General features: G+C 36.5%; 1 protein-coding gene across 1 annotated transcript; it reads right to left on the bottom strand.

Moving 5' to 3' along the window:
* Window positions 1-1,145: 1,145 nt before the first annotated feature.
* On the bottom strand, window positions 1,146-2,895 carry LOC104891479 (UPF0481 protein At3g47200). The gene has a single exon (XM_010677174.4). The coding sequence runs from the start codon at window positions 2,657-2,659 to the stop codon at window positions 1,265-1,267; it is 1,395 nt and encodes a 464-aa protein (XP_010675476.2). The 5' UTR covers window positions 2,660-2,895; the 3' UTR covers window positions 1,146-1,264.
* Between the last annotated feature and the right edge of the window lie 14,265 nt (window positions 2,896-17,160).

Raw genomic sequence — 17,160 nt, 5'->3', positions numbered from 1 at the left:
CTTCGTGCTCTGCAACGTTGGAAGTTTTGAACCTAAACTTGACACATACCGGCTAAGTCTGCCTGTTATGAAATCTTAACAACCTAGTCTGTTGATGTCCCGTGGCCTCTATGTCTCCAATCGGCTGTCATGTCGACTTGCTAGCTGCTCCACATCCTTGTACCTCACTAGTCATTCCCATGCCAGATTTCATGAATAACTTTAAGATCCCAAGTGTGATTGCTAAGTTATAATCTTCCTCCTCGCACTAAAGTCTACCATGGCGAATAAGTTGCTCCACAAGGGAAGAATCCAGGGGATTGTTTGTATGATTCCTTTGTTGGAGTTTATAATAAATGTTTGTGAAGGAAACTCAAGAGTTGCTTCAAAAGAGAATGTGAAGAGTCCCACATTGATAGAATAATAGGTAGTGTAAGGGGTTTATATACATTACTCTTTCTATACCCTTTGAGTTGTGTGACAAAAGGACTTTTAGTGGGCATGTGGTGAGTGGAGTCACCACGCGCGCCCGCCCGGTCCGGGCCTTGGGCCTTGGGCCTTGGGATTTCCTCCCTTAATGAGCCGTTATTTCCTAATTACGGGCCATTATCTCCTCCCACTAAGTCGGCTGGTAACCACGTTTTAACCCTATTATCCTTTTATAAATACGTAGGTTACTGTTCTCTGAAACACACAAAAAATCATAAACACCTTCTTCTTCCACTCTCGAAAATCTCTTTCTGGGCAATATTCAGGATCGTTCTCAATCTGATTTTCCATCTACACTGGAAACTCAGAGACCGTGTACCCCTGGAGGTTGATTGCTAAGAGGCCGTGTGTTGTAGCGGGGCAAATTCAACTTTAGGGCAGTGAATTCTTCACGCCACGGTTTTCAGATAAGTTAAATTTATATTGTTAGCGGTTTTAGTTCCTACATCCTTTTCCAATACCGGTTTGAATTGCCCCGAAGAACACGTTCAGCATTCTACTACCTCAATGGTTTCATAATAATTTACTTTTTTTCAATTTAGCCCTGTAGTGGTTGTTCTGCATCTGGATCTTATCCTGTACAACATTGTTATCAGGCCACCACCTAAACAATTTTGTTTACTCATACCTTTTTATTGTTGATTGTACTTGTTTCATAATAAATTAGCAACCATCAATGACGAGATAACAATTGCTGCATTTTACTTCGCTATGATTTATAGAAACAAGTAATGTTGAGGAATTCGTTGTTCAATTTTTGCACACAAGAGCGACTATTAAATAATAAGACAAGATGTTATTTTTGCTGATGATACTGAAGAGCGCTGTAGATTGTCTGTAATATTGTTGCAGTAACGACCACAAATCCCACAACCCAAGTTATGATCTTCAAAGGGGTATCAAAGTGTTGGCGTCTGATATCTTGCCAGTTCCTCCCCCACAGGGACTGGTAAGATTGCTCCACCTCTTGGCACAATGCTGCGAAGTAGAAGTCCCGCACCACCACTTGCTTGCATATGTTTCTGAAGAAATTAACGATATATACTCCGCCTCCGAGCTCATTAATGATGATGCCCTCATTCTCGAGCAATTCCACATCCTGCTTAGAATCAATGAGACGATCCATGAGAAACATATAAGAGGCCATGTACTGCTGCTGATTACCTGGACAACAATGCTCAAAAGCCATAAGATTCCTGAAGAGCGAATCAGTCCATTCATGAATGCGCAGTGGTGGAATTTCAAGTACCCGATCCTCAAATTTGAAATCGAACAAGTTCCGGGAGGTTGCCCTCTTCAACTGTATTCCTGCTTCTGTCAGCTTAGTTGCATTGTGTAAAAAAGCAGTGCCTTGCACTTGAACTCGCACTTTCCGTGCTGCTGTTCTTGGGGAGGAAGGGAGATAAAAATTCAACAACAGATTAACAATGTGTTTCCGATGCAGGGGATGATGAAGCCGGCAGACCATTCTTCGCGAGTGCAAAGCAGGTTTAAAGAAATCAAATGCAAGACCAGCAAGGAAATCATAAGGCAGTTGGGTATGCCACTGTCCTAATAAGGTGTCGAACAAATTCTGAAGAACAAAAAAGGGGATTTGGTTTTCTAGTAATGCAAGATCTCGCTGCACAGTGGAGACTAGCCACTCTGACTGAAAAATGGGATCATTTGCCAACCAAGTATTTTGAGTTGTACTCTGGAATAAGGGTAAAATCCGATCTTGCAACTTGGTCCTGACAAACTGTCTTACGTAGGATCGTATGAAGAGCTCAAGAATGAAGCACCCATCAGTCAGGAGAATTTCTGCCAGATGGTACTCGTCGTAAGGGATTCCACCAGCATAGCAGTTTCGAGCTTCAACTTCGAGGTCGAAAACTACAGCTGTGCAGGCCTTCAGAGCTTTGGATTTGTCACTTGTTCTTGCAAAAAGCGCTAACATGTATTGCTTCTTTTGATCATCCATGGCTAGGAGGTTGTTTTTTCCATGATGAAAAGGGCCAATAGAGACAAGATGGGGAGTATATGCATCTGGATTAGCCCGTCGCAGTCTCAACGGAACTTTATAGATGCTCCATTTTGGTGCAGTCTGAGCTGATGGAGCAAATTCTGTGCCAAAGGATTTTACCATTCTATCAATTTGAGCTTCCCTGGTGGACCTATCAATTTGTCTCCTTGATCCCTTTCGATGGAGCATCCTTCCTCTGTAGTAGCAGGGAGAATATTTCTTTTTATGAATGTGTTAGTTTTTGGCAGGTTGTTTTAACTACATAAATCTAGTCAAAGTGCGTCATACTATCTCATATAATAGCAAGTAGCAACTTTTGGGAAGGCAGTGCTTTAATGGATTCTTACTAGGAACGTTAAAGTGCTTCTGTGTGTTGGTTCTTCGGCTTGTGTTTTTGTCTGGTGGGATCCGTGACGGATCCGGCAATTCAACCATATGGCTTCAGAGTGAAAAAAAATAAACTCAATCATTTACTTAAAAAATTAAATACATTAATTCAAGTGAAAGTATTGGGTCAGACCGTCTGACCCAATATTCTCGTCAGACGGGCTGAGCCCAGTTCTCTCCTCTCATCCTGCTACTTACTTTTTTCTTTGACGGGCATCCTGCTACTACCTTACTCCCACAATCAATTCAATTTCATGGCAATTATGCAACTCCTTCGCAATCTTCATTACTCCTCTCAGTCTCACCCATCATCTTTCTCTCTCCTCTTTAAACATCTCTTCTTCACCTCCAATTTCCCCCAAATTCTTTCACAACCCACCAAACCATAACAGACGCGTCATATTACTATTTTGAAAGTTACTAATGCTGCTATCATGATCCCATGATGATTGATGCTATCATGCTATCATGTTACTTTTCATAATTCGAAGCATGCGATGCGATGCTACTATTGCTAGGGTATTTGGACGTTCTCATGGGACGCGTCGAACACTCAGACCAACAGACGATGATAGATGAAAGTGGAGTGAGCATATGAAAACACTAAATTTGGAGGAAAACCAGGGCTTTGAATTTTTTCAGTTCTAAGAGGAATGAAGAAGAAGGAGAAAGTGAGAGAAAGCAGAGGTTAGTGTTTTGTTTTCTTTTCAGTTGGTCTTTATTTTCTTTCAGTTGGACTTTCTTTTCTTTCAGTTAGACCAACTGAAAGAAATAATGGTCCAACTGAAAGAAATAATGGACTAACTGAAACAAAATGAAGACTACCTGAAAGAAATGTAGACTAACACTGAAAAAGAATAAAGAAACTGAAACTCAAGTAAGTCTAACTGAAGCACAAAAACCCTGAAAAACAAAGAAGACTAACTGAAAACAAAATGAAGACTACCTGAAAAAAAATTGGAACCACCTGAAAAAAAATGAAGACTACCTGAAAAAAATTAGAACCACCTGAAAGTCGTCCGACCAAGATTATGGTCGGACGAGTCCGACACAATACGTTCTCTTAATTCAAATAACAAATCACAATAGCTAAATAAGATGTAAATTCGTTGGGTTACATTAACAAAAAGTTACAAAAGTATTCTACGAGTTTTCATAGTTTCAAAACATTTTAATACATTACCATCACCAACTTGAACAAAAAGATCTATCTCAATAGAGATGAATAGACTTTCATTCAAAATTCCTATACTACCGGACAACTTCCTCGCACGATTTTTTCAACAAAATTCTAAACGCTTTTAAGTCACAAAATAACTCCACAAGCGAGAACAACAAATTGTTCACCCAAACGGCCGAAAACTAATACATTCGATATTTCAACTATTTATTACTTCTGTTTTTTTTTTTCCCAATTGAAACAATTGAGTTTTCACGCTTACACATGCACAACTTTAGCTCTTAATATATTAAAGGGTTATGCTATGTACAGCCTTAGGGTTGCATATAAGACATAAATACACCACTTAAAATATAAATAAGTTGTGAATTTATGAAATTTTTTTGCATGAATTGATGTAATGAATGATCAATTAATGCAACTTATTTCCATTTTTAGCTTTTTATACACAGCCCTTATGGCTGCATATAGCTTTTCCCTATTTTAAAAAGTATAAAATTTGATATTTTAAAAGTCTATATATATAGACACGATTCTAACAAGAACCCCACATAGCTATATTTTTCGTAACGTAAAAATCACAATACATAATGAAAGGATTATGGATGAATAGTGTGAAAATCCAATTGTTGCAATAGTAAAAAAACGGTGGAAATACAATATACATAAAAACAATCAACATAGCTCAAATAATGTAAACTAACATTCCAACTATTTTCGTTCAAAGAATTTCAAACATCAAGCAATAACAACAATTTTGTCGCCCATATACCCAATTATTACTAACTATTTATAATTAATATAATCTCCAAATAGATTTAAACAAGTTAATATACATTATAATGTTTAATTAAAAACATAAATGAGAAACATCAAGCAATTGTTCTTTGGCCTTGGAGGCAAAAGAATAGGTATAAGACTAAATAAAAGTGAAACGAAAAGAAAAGAAATGAAAAGAAAGAAAAAAACAAAACGAGATTCCTTTGTCATATATGCTAGGGAGACTATGTTAATGTAAACTAACATTCCAATTATTTTCTTTTAAATAATTTCAAACAATAACAAATTTTTTGTCTGAATATGTAATAGTTTGTTTTATTTCGTAGAATATGTAAGAGCAAATGAAGCTCTTCTAGTTTTATTTGTTTTGTCTTCTATTTTGTTGTACTAGCATTAGGTTGTACTTTCAATTTTAATTAATGCAAATTATCCTATTTCAAAAAAAAAAACAATATTTTTGTCGTCCATATACCCAAGTATTACTAATTATTTATAATTAATGTAATCTCCAAACAAATTTAAATAATTTAATATACATTCTAATGTTTAAAAACATGAATGAGAAAACATCGAGCAATTGTTACTAGAGGCAAATACAAAGGTATAAGACTAGATAAAAGTGAAATCAAATGAAAAAAATAAAGAAAACGAGCTTCCTTTAGCATATATGCTAGGGAGACGAAGTAGATCGGCCCAAAGGAGATCTCAAGTGAGAGACAAAACCATCTCACTCCCCCTAGTTTTTATGTTCTTTATTGCACGCAAACTATATATATTTGTTTCCTAATTTTTCTTTATTTTTAAAAAAAGGGAAAAACTGTAGATTTTTTCTCCACAATACATTGGTTCATCTACTGAACCCAGTGAACCCGCCCATGGGTGATATAGGGTCTTAAGATAAGATAAGACAAAATAATGGGTTTTATGTTTTAGTGTCTAAAGGTGACAATGAATTGAATGGAAGCGGTCGTAAAAAAAAGGAGTAACTGAGAGAAAGAGAGAGAAGTGAGAAAAATTTTGGGGTTGGAAACTTGGAATTTGATTAACAAAAGCGCTTCTAGAATCCAGTCAATAAAAAAAAAACAGGTAAGCGATCCTTATTTTGAGTTATCTAAAGTTGTCTTATTGTTTTGAACTCATCTGTATTATTTGAATTATCTTATCTTATCTGAATATATCTTATCTTATCCGAAAATATTAAAATAGATTATGTTTGTATTATTAGACTTATATGATCTTATTTGAACTTATTTTATCTTATCTTATATGAACTTATTTTATATTATCTCAGCTTATTTATCTTATTTGAACTTCGTTTTTCTAAAAGAATTTGAACAAAATACAATCTAAGTTTGTCTTGCATAATCGTTATACTTAAATTCCAGGGGTAGTCACTTTTAGACACCTTCCTGTTATTTGTCGTTCGTATTTATTATATACCACCCGTAGTTATACTATTTTTTCTCCCTCCTCTACTTCTTCTTCCTCCATAACCACCACCTCTCAACGACCGTTGCTAACTCCACCCCTCCTCCCCCACCCTTGGCTCCACCGACAGCCTCAATCCCTACCCCTACTGTCCCCCACCCTCACAAGCAGCATCACCCCATCCCTGCAGCCCCTCACCACCCTCAATAAATGACACATTTGGACTTATACATTATTCAAATAACTTACAATGAGTCTATGACTATATTTTCTTACTAATATGTGAAAACAAAAATAATAGTATAAATTTCGTTACATTTTTTCAACGAATATTCTCATAATTTCAAATTTCAATAACTTTTACAAATATATATATTAATAGTTAAAATTATGCGTTGGCTAACGTGAAAGTCAAAGTAATTATTGAGTGACGAAGAAAGTCGAGAAATCAATCTCATTTGTTAAAGACATTTCATGTCATATGCTTATGTAGAGAATATGTATTACGTAAAATGCACAACAAAAGTTTCTTATAGTAGAACTTGAGCATGTGACCAACAAGTTATACATAAATGTGTTAGCCAAAAGCCAACTATAGATACTTACTCCAGTATATAAGATTATTTTCATTTATAATTTTGACACTATTTGCAAATAAAGGGAACTTTTAAACTTTTTTCAATATATAATTTATACGAAAATCATATAGCCGATATATTATTTAATCCTTTCAATGAGCATTAATTAAGAATAAACTTTGATGACTTTTACTAATTATGTAGCTTAAGATATAATCAATATAAAGCATACATTGACAAAGGTGAAAAAGTAGAAATAAGAATAACTTAGAAACGAATGGAGTACTAATCATCCATAAAATAAAATAAAAATATTTTTTACTCCACAAAAAAATATATATCTTGGAGTGCGATATTTATTATGAACTAACTTTTCTCAATTATTTCTATATTACTTCATATATACTTGTTGCACGAACTGTTTGGTGAAACTCATGGTTCTAGTACTTACTTATTAGTTGCTATTAAGGACCCTTGGATCCAATGATATCGCTTCCTACCCACATGGGATATCAAGGTTCAAATTTTGGTGGAAGTATAATTTCAATGTTGTTGGGGAGGGGGAGGGGAGTTGGGGTGCTTGTTGGGCCTCTGGGTGAGGGTCTTGTGCGAGGACAATCCAAAGGTAAATTATTCTTATCATGGAGTTCTTTAAAGAGGTACCAAAAAAAATAAAAAATAAAAAATAAAAAAGTACTTATCAATTGTTGCAGTAGTAAGTAGTGGTGGTAGGACCTGATATTTTATTTTTGATACCAAATAATTTTGATACCCAAAAAAAAGAAATTACAACGAACCAATCTAAAATAAATGTTGGCTTTAAAGATAGCTATCTATGAGTAAGAGGAGGGTATTTTTATCATATACACGTGTGTATCATACTCATGGTATATCCAATATAATGTTTTTTTTTACTCATTACTCATTTGAAACCTCCAAATAAACATAATCATATAATAGATAGGATTCTAAATAAACAAATGGCAAAGTTTGGATGTACCATGATACACCTAGAAGTATATAAATGCACTCATGAGTAAGAGACCAAACTCAAATTACTTTTTTCACATTAAAAATGAAGCATCACTTAAACTACACACTACTACTTTATTAAATACGTGAAGAAACCAATGAAGCTTCTTGTTTTTTTTTCCAAGGGATAGCCTTTAGCTTTTTCAAGTAAAAAAAAAATAGCCTTGGTTGCATTGGCATGAACGGAAGAAGACTTTATTTATATAATTAAAATTCTAATCGTAATTAGAATATTATTTTTTAGAAGATTTACCTTTCATATATAATTTTTGTCAAAATAATTTTTATGAATTTTCCAACAAATACACACCTTAACTTGTTTGTTTCTTTATGAGATACAACCTTGTTTTTTTGGCGATAACTTTGGGATTCTGATTATAACACATTCAATCTGACTTTCGTGGAATCGATTCACGTTAATGTAACATTAGTGTGCACTAGGTCAAAAACACGTATAATTTTTTAACAATTCACTATATCATGCATAAACTGACTATATCATGCATAAACCGACTATATCTTTCAAAAGCATATTATACCATGCAGAAACTACATTATATCTAAAGAATTCACAATATCATTCAAAAATCCACTATATCAAAAAGAACTCACTATATCATTTAGAAACATACTATATCATGCATAAACTACATCATTTCTGAATAATCCACTATATAATTTTATTCAAAAACTCACTATAATGCAGAAAGTTACTAAATCAGACACTCACTATATCATGCATAAACTAAATTTTTCTATATGTTAAAGAATGTGCTACCTATGTTACCTAAACTCGGCTAGAAGTGTTGCGTATAGGTATGTATCCGAGTGTTTGGTACGGCACTTCAAAAAATCAAGACATGGAGACTCTGTCCGTAATTTGGACACAAGTACGGGTAGTGTAAAATTAATATTTTATGATATAAAATTTAATATAATTTTAAATTTTATGATTGTCTATATATAATATACCAATAAATTGATGGTATTTGTTTAATGTTTTTTTTAAGGGAGATACTTGTTTAGTTGTTTATAAAGAACAACCACTTGGTTCTAGGTTAAGAAGAACAAAAGCAGTGTTTTAAAAGAAAAAGCAAAATAGAAGGAAAGGAGAGGATAAGGAAAAAGAAAAAGAAAAAGAAAAAAGACAAAAATATAAAGTCAAGTGGTCCTTAAATCACAAAAAAGAAGAAAAAAACAAAAGAAGAGAAGACAGAAGCGAAGGAAAGAAACTGATGGCAATGGTGGCTCAGGTCGGTGAGTTCTCAACGCCGGCCAGCAGTTGAGATAAGGGTAAGTTTATCCCTCAGACTCAACACTACACTTCAGACTATCACATCAGTTTTCTACTAACTCAGACTCACTTCAGGCCTTGTTTGGTTATATATAGGAAGTCATACTTCCTAGGAAGTTATTTTTCCCATGTATTTGAAATTCCTATGAAGTGTAAAATTGTGTTTGGTTGATAATGGGAAGTAGAACTTCCTATGGGAAGCTCTACCTATCTAGGGGGACCTAGGTAAGTAACTTCCTCCATTTTGGAGGATGTAGAACTTCCTAGGAAGTACAAATTCTCATGGTTTTGCCAACCAAACAACTTCATATATTTCTACTTTCTAGGAATTTGCACTTCTCATGATTTATTTTGTCAACCAAACAAGGCCTCAGACTCTTTATACTTTATCATCAGACTCTAATCAAGACTCATTTATTCATCAAAACATAATCTGATTTTTTTTTATATATATAATTGGTTTGATATTTTAAAAAAATCCTACACAATTGCAAAAAGCTGTATTCTCCCTAGTTTTTTGATAACCAGAGGGAAACCTTAGATCCTTGATCTAAGGGCTCTGGGAGTTAATTGCTGGGGTTTCTCTTTTGCTTTGTCCATGGATTTAAATGTATTACCTAAACCAGTTCCACCGGATGCTCCTAGTACATCTCATGCTCACGATATGGAAGATATTCGTCGCCCTTTGATGGTAAATAATAATTCTTCAAAAGGCTCCTTTAAAGAGGTTGTCGCTAGTTCTTCTCAATGGTTCCAGGAAGCGAAAGCTATATACCTTAATTTAATGGATTGGGATGAACCGGAGATAGAAGTTCCTAAAGGAGATAATGTTGTCTCGTTCTCCAATGAGAAATTGCAAGATCTTAGAAAACCTTGGAGTTTAACGTTGATGGGAAAATGCCTGGGAATCTCGGTTAGACCATCTCTCATGACTCAGAGAGTTCGATCCTTATGGAGGCCTAAAGGTACAGTTGAAGTTATTGATTTGGGGAAAGGCGTTTACTTGTTCTGATTTAGCCTGCAGGATGATTATGAAAAAGCATTATTTGGTGGTCCTTGGTATATCCTGGATCATTATCTAATGCTAAATCGTTGGAAGCCAAATTTTAGACCAACTGAGGATCGATTTGATAAACTTGCGGCTTGGGTTCACTTTCCTGAGTTGCCAGTTGAGTACTATGACAAGGATGCTCTTTATTCTATTGCAAGTAAAGTTGGCAAGGCGATTCGAGTAGATTAATTATGCGACGAATAATCTTACAAGAGCGCGTTATGCTCGTGTTTGCGTGGAAATAATGATGGAGAAACCAATTTTAACTCGAGTTTGGGTGGGCAATCATTGGCAGGAAATTCTGTATGAGAATTTACATATTCTATGCTTTCATTGTGGTCGTATAGGTCATCAGAAAGCTCAATGTTCAGGATGGAAGGATGAGAGCTTGGAGGCTCAAGCTGAAGTTGCAAGGTCGGTGAAGGATACCTCTGCAAATGACACTAGTCTTCGACAAGTGTCACATGATATAGGTACACCTGGGAAGATTATAGCAGCAACAACTCAGCTTAACCTTAACCCAATGCAGTTGAGGCCAAATGGGTCTTCTTCTATTAGAACAATAGAAGATAATATCCATATTGAGTCTGGGTTGAATTCTTATGGGCCTTGGACCACGGTATTACATAAAAAGAAAACCATTAGCAACGCTCAACTGGGCTTCCAATCAAGACATAATAAAGGAAAAGCTAGTATTAATGCCTCCTCATTAGTAACACAAGAAATTAGGAAAAATAAAGTCAACCACTTTAATTCTAATGGCGCCTCTACTAGTAATTACTGGAGGAGTTTAAGAGTTGCGGATGAAGATTCTCAAATCCAGTGCACAACGACCAAGAATGATTGCGTGCAAATCGAGGTTTCCAACCCACTGCCACAATCCATTCCCCTTCCTGTTGTCTCTCATAATCCTCTGCCCTCTCTTCATAAATTAAGCCACTTGGCGAAACCGGGTTCTCCTAACTCAACCACGATTAACCCTACTGTTTATCAAGAGGATTGCATGCAAGATGACCTTTCTTCTACCTTGAAACCTTCCTCCAACGTTGTATCCTCTCCGCAGCCTTATGGAAAATCTCAAAGAAACCTCCCCTTCCACTCCGGTGACTCAACATGCAGCAACCTCTCTACCTTTATTAAGACCCCCTCACTCCCTACCACCGCCCCTCCAACCTGTATCCCCTCCACTTCCTCGCCCATCATCATCTCTTCCACCCCTAAACCCAATTCCAATTCGCTTACTTCCGTCATCGACCCCCTCTCTCCTTCAACCTTCGAGCAACCCGAATGTGCCTCAGTTCACAACTCCGCACCTCTTAAATCTATTCCTTCCTCACCCCCAACCTCTTCTTTGGAGCTCTCTGCGCAATCCGATCTCCTTGCCAAAGTTGGAGATGATGGTAGACTCTTTAAAAAGCTTAACTCCCATCAACCCTCCTCTAAGATCTCTCGTGGCAAACACACCTCCTTGCAATCGGGGACAAAGAAATCTTCAACCTCCTCCCTCAAACATTCCAACCTTTCCCTTACTATTAAAAAGTCACGCTCTAGACCTAGAGTTGAATCAGTTCAACATAGTCATGTTTCAGGTGCGGAAAGAAGTTCTGGGGTTGCAACTAGAAACTCGGCACGCTATGTTTGTGCAGGACAGGCTCGAGATCAATGCAATGATAACACCGATAAGCTTGACGGATATTTGGAGTCTGGGCATGTCGCAAATATGGAGCGACTGGGAACAATACATGCAGCAAAAGTCGAAGAAGGGGAAGGAGCTGATGAGCAGTAGTGTGGTGCCTCATCCAAAGAATCTACCTGACCTAAACATGAAGATCATAGCCTGGAATGTTAGGGGAGCCTCGAACAATGCCTTTGTTCCGCATGCATGGGATGTGGTTCGTATTCACAAACCTTCTATCCTCATCATCTTTGAAACTAAAGCGGAGGAGTGCCGTGCTAGGCAAGTTACCAGGCTTTTGGGGTTTGATGACTTTAAAGCAATGCCTCCCCATGGGCTAAAAGGTGGAATTTGGCTTATGTGGAAGCGTAGTATAGAGCTAGTTAGCTGGAGTGAGGTGTCCCCGTATTATTTTCATTCCTTGTTCAAGTTCAGCCCTAATAAGCCGGAAGTGATCATTACGGGTATCCATGCACCTTCTACTGGCAAAGAGAGACAACAGATTTGGCGGAACATGGAACAAAACTTACCGCCAGATCAGGCGCCTTGGATGGTGGTTGGGGACATGAATGAAGTTAGGAGTCAAGGTGAAAAGTCAGGTGGACGAGCTTTTCGCCCTTCTCAATGCAGGGACCTAAATTCTTTTATGGATGCTGCATGTTTGGTGGATCTTGGGTTTGATGGTAATCCCTTTACATGGACAAATGCAAGAGAGGGTACGGCTTTAATAAGGGAACGTTTGGATAGGGCGTTGGCAAACAATACTTGGATTTCGGAATTCCCAGGAACTCAGGTCAGTCATTTACCAAGGTCTTATTCTGATCATTGCCCTCTCTTAGTTAACTTAAATATTTCCAACTCTTTCAAAAATTATCCCTTCCGTTGCAAGGAAGCTTGGTTAGGTCACCCTGACTTCAAATCTTTTTTTGTTAATAATTGGTTAAATCCTAGGGTCGATTTCTTAGCTGGAAGAGAAAATTTTCTAAATAAAATCCGATCCTGGGATGGAAATGTTTTTGGTAATCTGGACTTGCAGAAAAAGAGAATACTTGCCAGACTAAATGGGATCCAAAAATCGCTTTCTTTTCGAAATTCGAACTTCCTAAACCAGCTAGAAAAAAACCTTCTCCTGGACTTAAATAACATCCACCTTATTGAAAGAAGGATATGGGCTCAGAAAGCGGGGATTTATTGGCGGAAATTTGGTGATTATAACACCCGCTATTTTCATGTTTTAGCTAAGATTAAAAAATCCAAAGGAAAGATCCATTCGCTTCAAGATTCCGAAGGTAATTGGATCCATGATGATTTGCTTCTAAAGAATCTAGCTAGGGATACTTTTATCAACATGTTTTCTGCAAAACATACTTTTAGTAAACGTTTGCCTTCCTTCATGTCTCAAACTTTCATTTTGCCTGAGGATAGCATTGAGTTGACCAAACCGTTCTCTAAAGAGGAAGTAGAAAGTACTGTTAAGTCCATGGCTCCCCTGAAAAGTCCGGGTCCTGATGGCATTCAACCCATTTTTTATCAACAATTTTGGAGTGATCTTAATGAACATCTAGTTTCCTTTTTAAATAGTTGTCTGGATGAAGGTAATTTTCCTGAGGACATTAACAAGTCCTATCTTTGTCTCATTCCAAAAAAAGAGGCTCCTTCTTCTATTAATGATTTTCGGCCTATAGGGCTTTGTAATACTGTCCTTAAGCTACTAACTAAGTCCATTGCTTCTCGTATCAGAGGACTTATGCCAAAGCTAATCAATCCTTTACAAACTAGTTTTGTTAAGGATAGGACTATAGACGAAAATATTATCATTATTAAAGAAGTTGCTCATCTTTTTAACAGGGTTAAACGGGGAAGAAACATCATGGCTCTAAAAATAGACCTTACTAAAGCTTTTGATAGTCTCGAATGGGCCTTTATTAGAGAAACTCTTCTTGGTTTTAAGTTTCCTGTTAAGCTTGTCAACATTATCATGAAGGTGATCGCTTCTCCTTCAATCTCAGTCCTGTGGAATGGCGAGATAACAAGTGAATTTTTTCCTTCGAGAGGGATTCGTCAGGGGGATCCTCTCTCCCCCTACATTTTTGTTTTATGCATGGAAAGACTTAGCCAACTAATCCAGGAAAAAATTAATCTCAAACTTTGGAAACCTTTAATGATTGCTAAAGACATTGGCCTCTCTCACCTCTTTTATGCGGATGATGTTTTCCTTTTTGGTAAAGCATCATGGGCGAACATGGATGTAATTCTAGGGGTTCTACAGGACTTTGGTAACCTTTCAGGTTTATTTCTTAATGTCTCAAAATCCACAATAATTGTTCCAAAAAAGATGGATCATAATGTCAGGCAATCTATCTCTGGCCATTGTAACCTTCGTGTGTCTTCAGACTTTGGGAATTATCTAGGGATAAAAATATCTCCTAATAAACTTAGGAAAATAGACTATTTGGGTCTTCTAGATAAAACCAAAGATAAAATCCGTGGTTGGCAAGCTAAACTCCTAAATATGGCTGGTAGGTGTACGCTCATTAAAGCAGTTCTTAATACTTACCCTCTGTTTGTTATGCAAACTAACATGATTCCTATAAGTATTTTAGAGGACCTTAAAAAAGATATTAAGCGTTTCCTGTGGAATAAGGTAGGTCAAAGGCGCTATTTGTCTAGAACTTCATGGAATCAAGTTTGTACTCCTATGATGGCCGGGGGGCTTGGTATTAGGGATTTAAGAAGATGGAATACCTGTTTTATGGCCAAGTTAGGATGAAAATTTCTTACTCAATCTTCTAAACTTTGGGTTCAAATTTTAAAGGCTAAATACTGTAAGGGGTCTAATTTTCTGGATGTTGCTCCTAATCAAACCCAGTCAGGTATTTGGAGGGATATCTTGAAAGGGAGAGAACTACTAAATCAGGGGCTGATATATAATGTTGGGGATGGGGTGGACATTTCTCTTTGGTACCATCATTGGGTTGGGGATCAACCTCTTTATAAACGCCATGATATTATTATTCCGGAATCTAAAGCTCATTGGCGAGTTGCTCGCATTATTAGGAATGGGACTTGGCACTTGGACTCTATCATCTCTCTACTTCCTCATGATATTGTAAATTCCATCAAAGCTATTCCTCTACCAAAAATTGCAGAAGTTCATGATGGAATAAGGTGGGCTTTTTCCAAAGATGGCCAATTTGATATAAAATCTGCTTATCATTGTTCTGAAAACAGCGTTCAGTCAACTTGGATAATCCCTAATTTCTGGTCCAAACTTTGGAAATTGAATGTTCCTTTTAAATACAAAATGTTATTGTGGAATGTTGTTCATGGTATCCTTCCCACAGGCGAAAATTTACAAAAAAAATACACCATTTCAATCCTCAGTGTCAATGTTGCCTTGATCACACTGAAACTCATATTCATCTCCTTAAAAACTGCCCTCATGCTAGTATTCTTTGGAAGCGCATTTTCCAGTTTTTTAACTTAGCTAAACAGGTGGATGTAGCAGTTTTTTTAATAGTAATTGGAATGAATGGATAAATCTTAACTTCACGCAACAAAAAAGATGGCTGGAAATCTTTGCTATTGCTATTTGGCATATATGGAAGAACAGGAACAAGGCGGTCTTTGATGGAGCTATGTTGAGATCTTCATCTCAATATAACCATTTCCTTATTGATTATTTGCACAATATTGATGTTTTCCAAAAGCAGAATGCAACTAGACCAAGGAGTAATCCAGTCACTGTGTGGAAGCCCCCAGTCCATGGTTACCTGAAACTGAATACGGATGGTGCTTGGAAAACGAACAGTAAGGCAAGTGGTGGTGGTGTTATAAGGAGAACAGATGGGTCTTGGTTCATGGGATTCTCAGTAAAATTCGACGCCATCAATCCGGCAGCAGCGGAACTGACAACAATTAGGGAAGGCCTGTCATTGGCTAAAGATCACAACATCAGCAGGCTGGAAGTTGAAACTGACGCGCAAGCTTTGAAGATAATGTTGGATAGAGCTGAAAAGGTGCCGCATCATTAGCTTAGCGCAATTATCTGCGACATTGTTAAACTTTTGAAAACCAACTGGGTAGTTATTTTTCTTCATGCGAAAAGGGATGCGAATATGGTGGCACACAAGCTCGCTCGATTTGGTATGGAGATGGAGATGGAAAAGGTCACTCACACTACTCCGCCTCAATGTGTCCTGGAAGATTATATGAAGGAGTTAGTCAACCCAATGGCTTAGCTTTTGACAAGCTCCTTTGCTTTTGTTCTAGTTTTTTCTTAAGCTTTTGTCAGCTGGTTAATTTTGCAAACTTGATTACCAGTTGTGGTATTGCTACTTTATTATGGTGTAAGATGATGTCTAATTAATATATAATCTCTAGTTTGTGTTAAAAAAAAGATATTTTAAAAAAACTCACCCAATCAATATTTGACATTTTGCAAGGGTGAGTCTTAAGTTGAGTCTTGGAAAACAAAACTCAACTCAAGATTCTCCCTAGTCTTGCATTAGTTTATCCCTAAGAGCATCAACATTCATTAACATCCCCATAATTTCTCTCTCTTCATCTCATTCGTCCATATCACTTTCCACTAACTTTATCACCTACCCTTCCCATTTCACAATTCCACACCTCCATTCATTAACCTCCCCATTTACCTTCTCTCTCCTACTTTTCCATACCCCACCTCCTTTTCTCTCTCCTACTTTCCATACCCCACCAATATCAATAAAATAATTTGATTCATCACATTAATTTTAGATAATTTTAATTAAAACAAAATATGGATTAGTTCATTAATTATATTATATTATATTACAAAAAAAGCGTTATTTTTAATTACACTAGTTTATCCATAATTGGAATTTCGTTGGTAATTGAAATTTTGTTGGGAATTTGGATTTTGTTCCTAATTTGCATTTAGTTGATATCTATTCCTATAATTAGGATGATTGGGATCCATAATTATCAAATAAGATTATGAAATACTTAATGAAAAATTATGAATTTTTTGGAGTATTGAAAATATATCAAGATTGGTCTCTATTTATAGAGGATAAAAAAATATGACCGTTGGTATAATTATTTTTTTTATTCATTATATATAAAAAGTTATGACATTTTTAATAAACGGTAATATTACCATTGTAAAAGTTAAAGGAGCGACACATGGTATGCTGTGGTTGGTTCAGGCATTGGTGTTTGCAGCGTGTGACACATGGCGTGTTATGGTTGGTGGGCTGATTTTTTTTTTTTTGCAAATTAAAATCTGGGGAAACGTTGTT

The sequence above is a fragment of the Beta vulgaris genome, chromosome 4 (assembly GCF_026745355.1).
Source record: "Beta vulgaris subsp. vulgaris cultivar EL10 chromosome 4, EL10.2, whole genome shotgun sequence".
Taxonomy (NCBI): domain Eukaryota; kingdom Viridiplantae; phylum Streptophyta; class Magnoliopsida; order Caryophyllales; family Amaranthaceae; genus Beta; species Beta vulgaris.
This window is presented reverse-complemented; position numbering and strand designations above follow the sequence as displayed.

Coding starts and splice junctions, on each gene's coding strand:
- LOC104891479 (XM_010677174.4), bottom strand. CDS start 2,659: ATGCTCCATCGAAAGGGATCAAGGAGACAAATTGATAGGTCCACCAGG.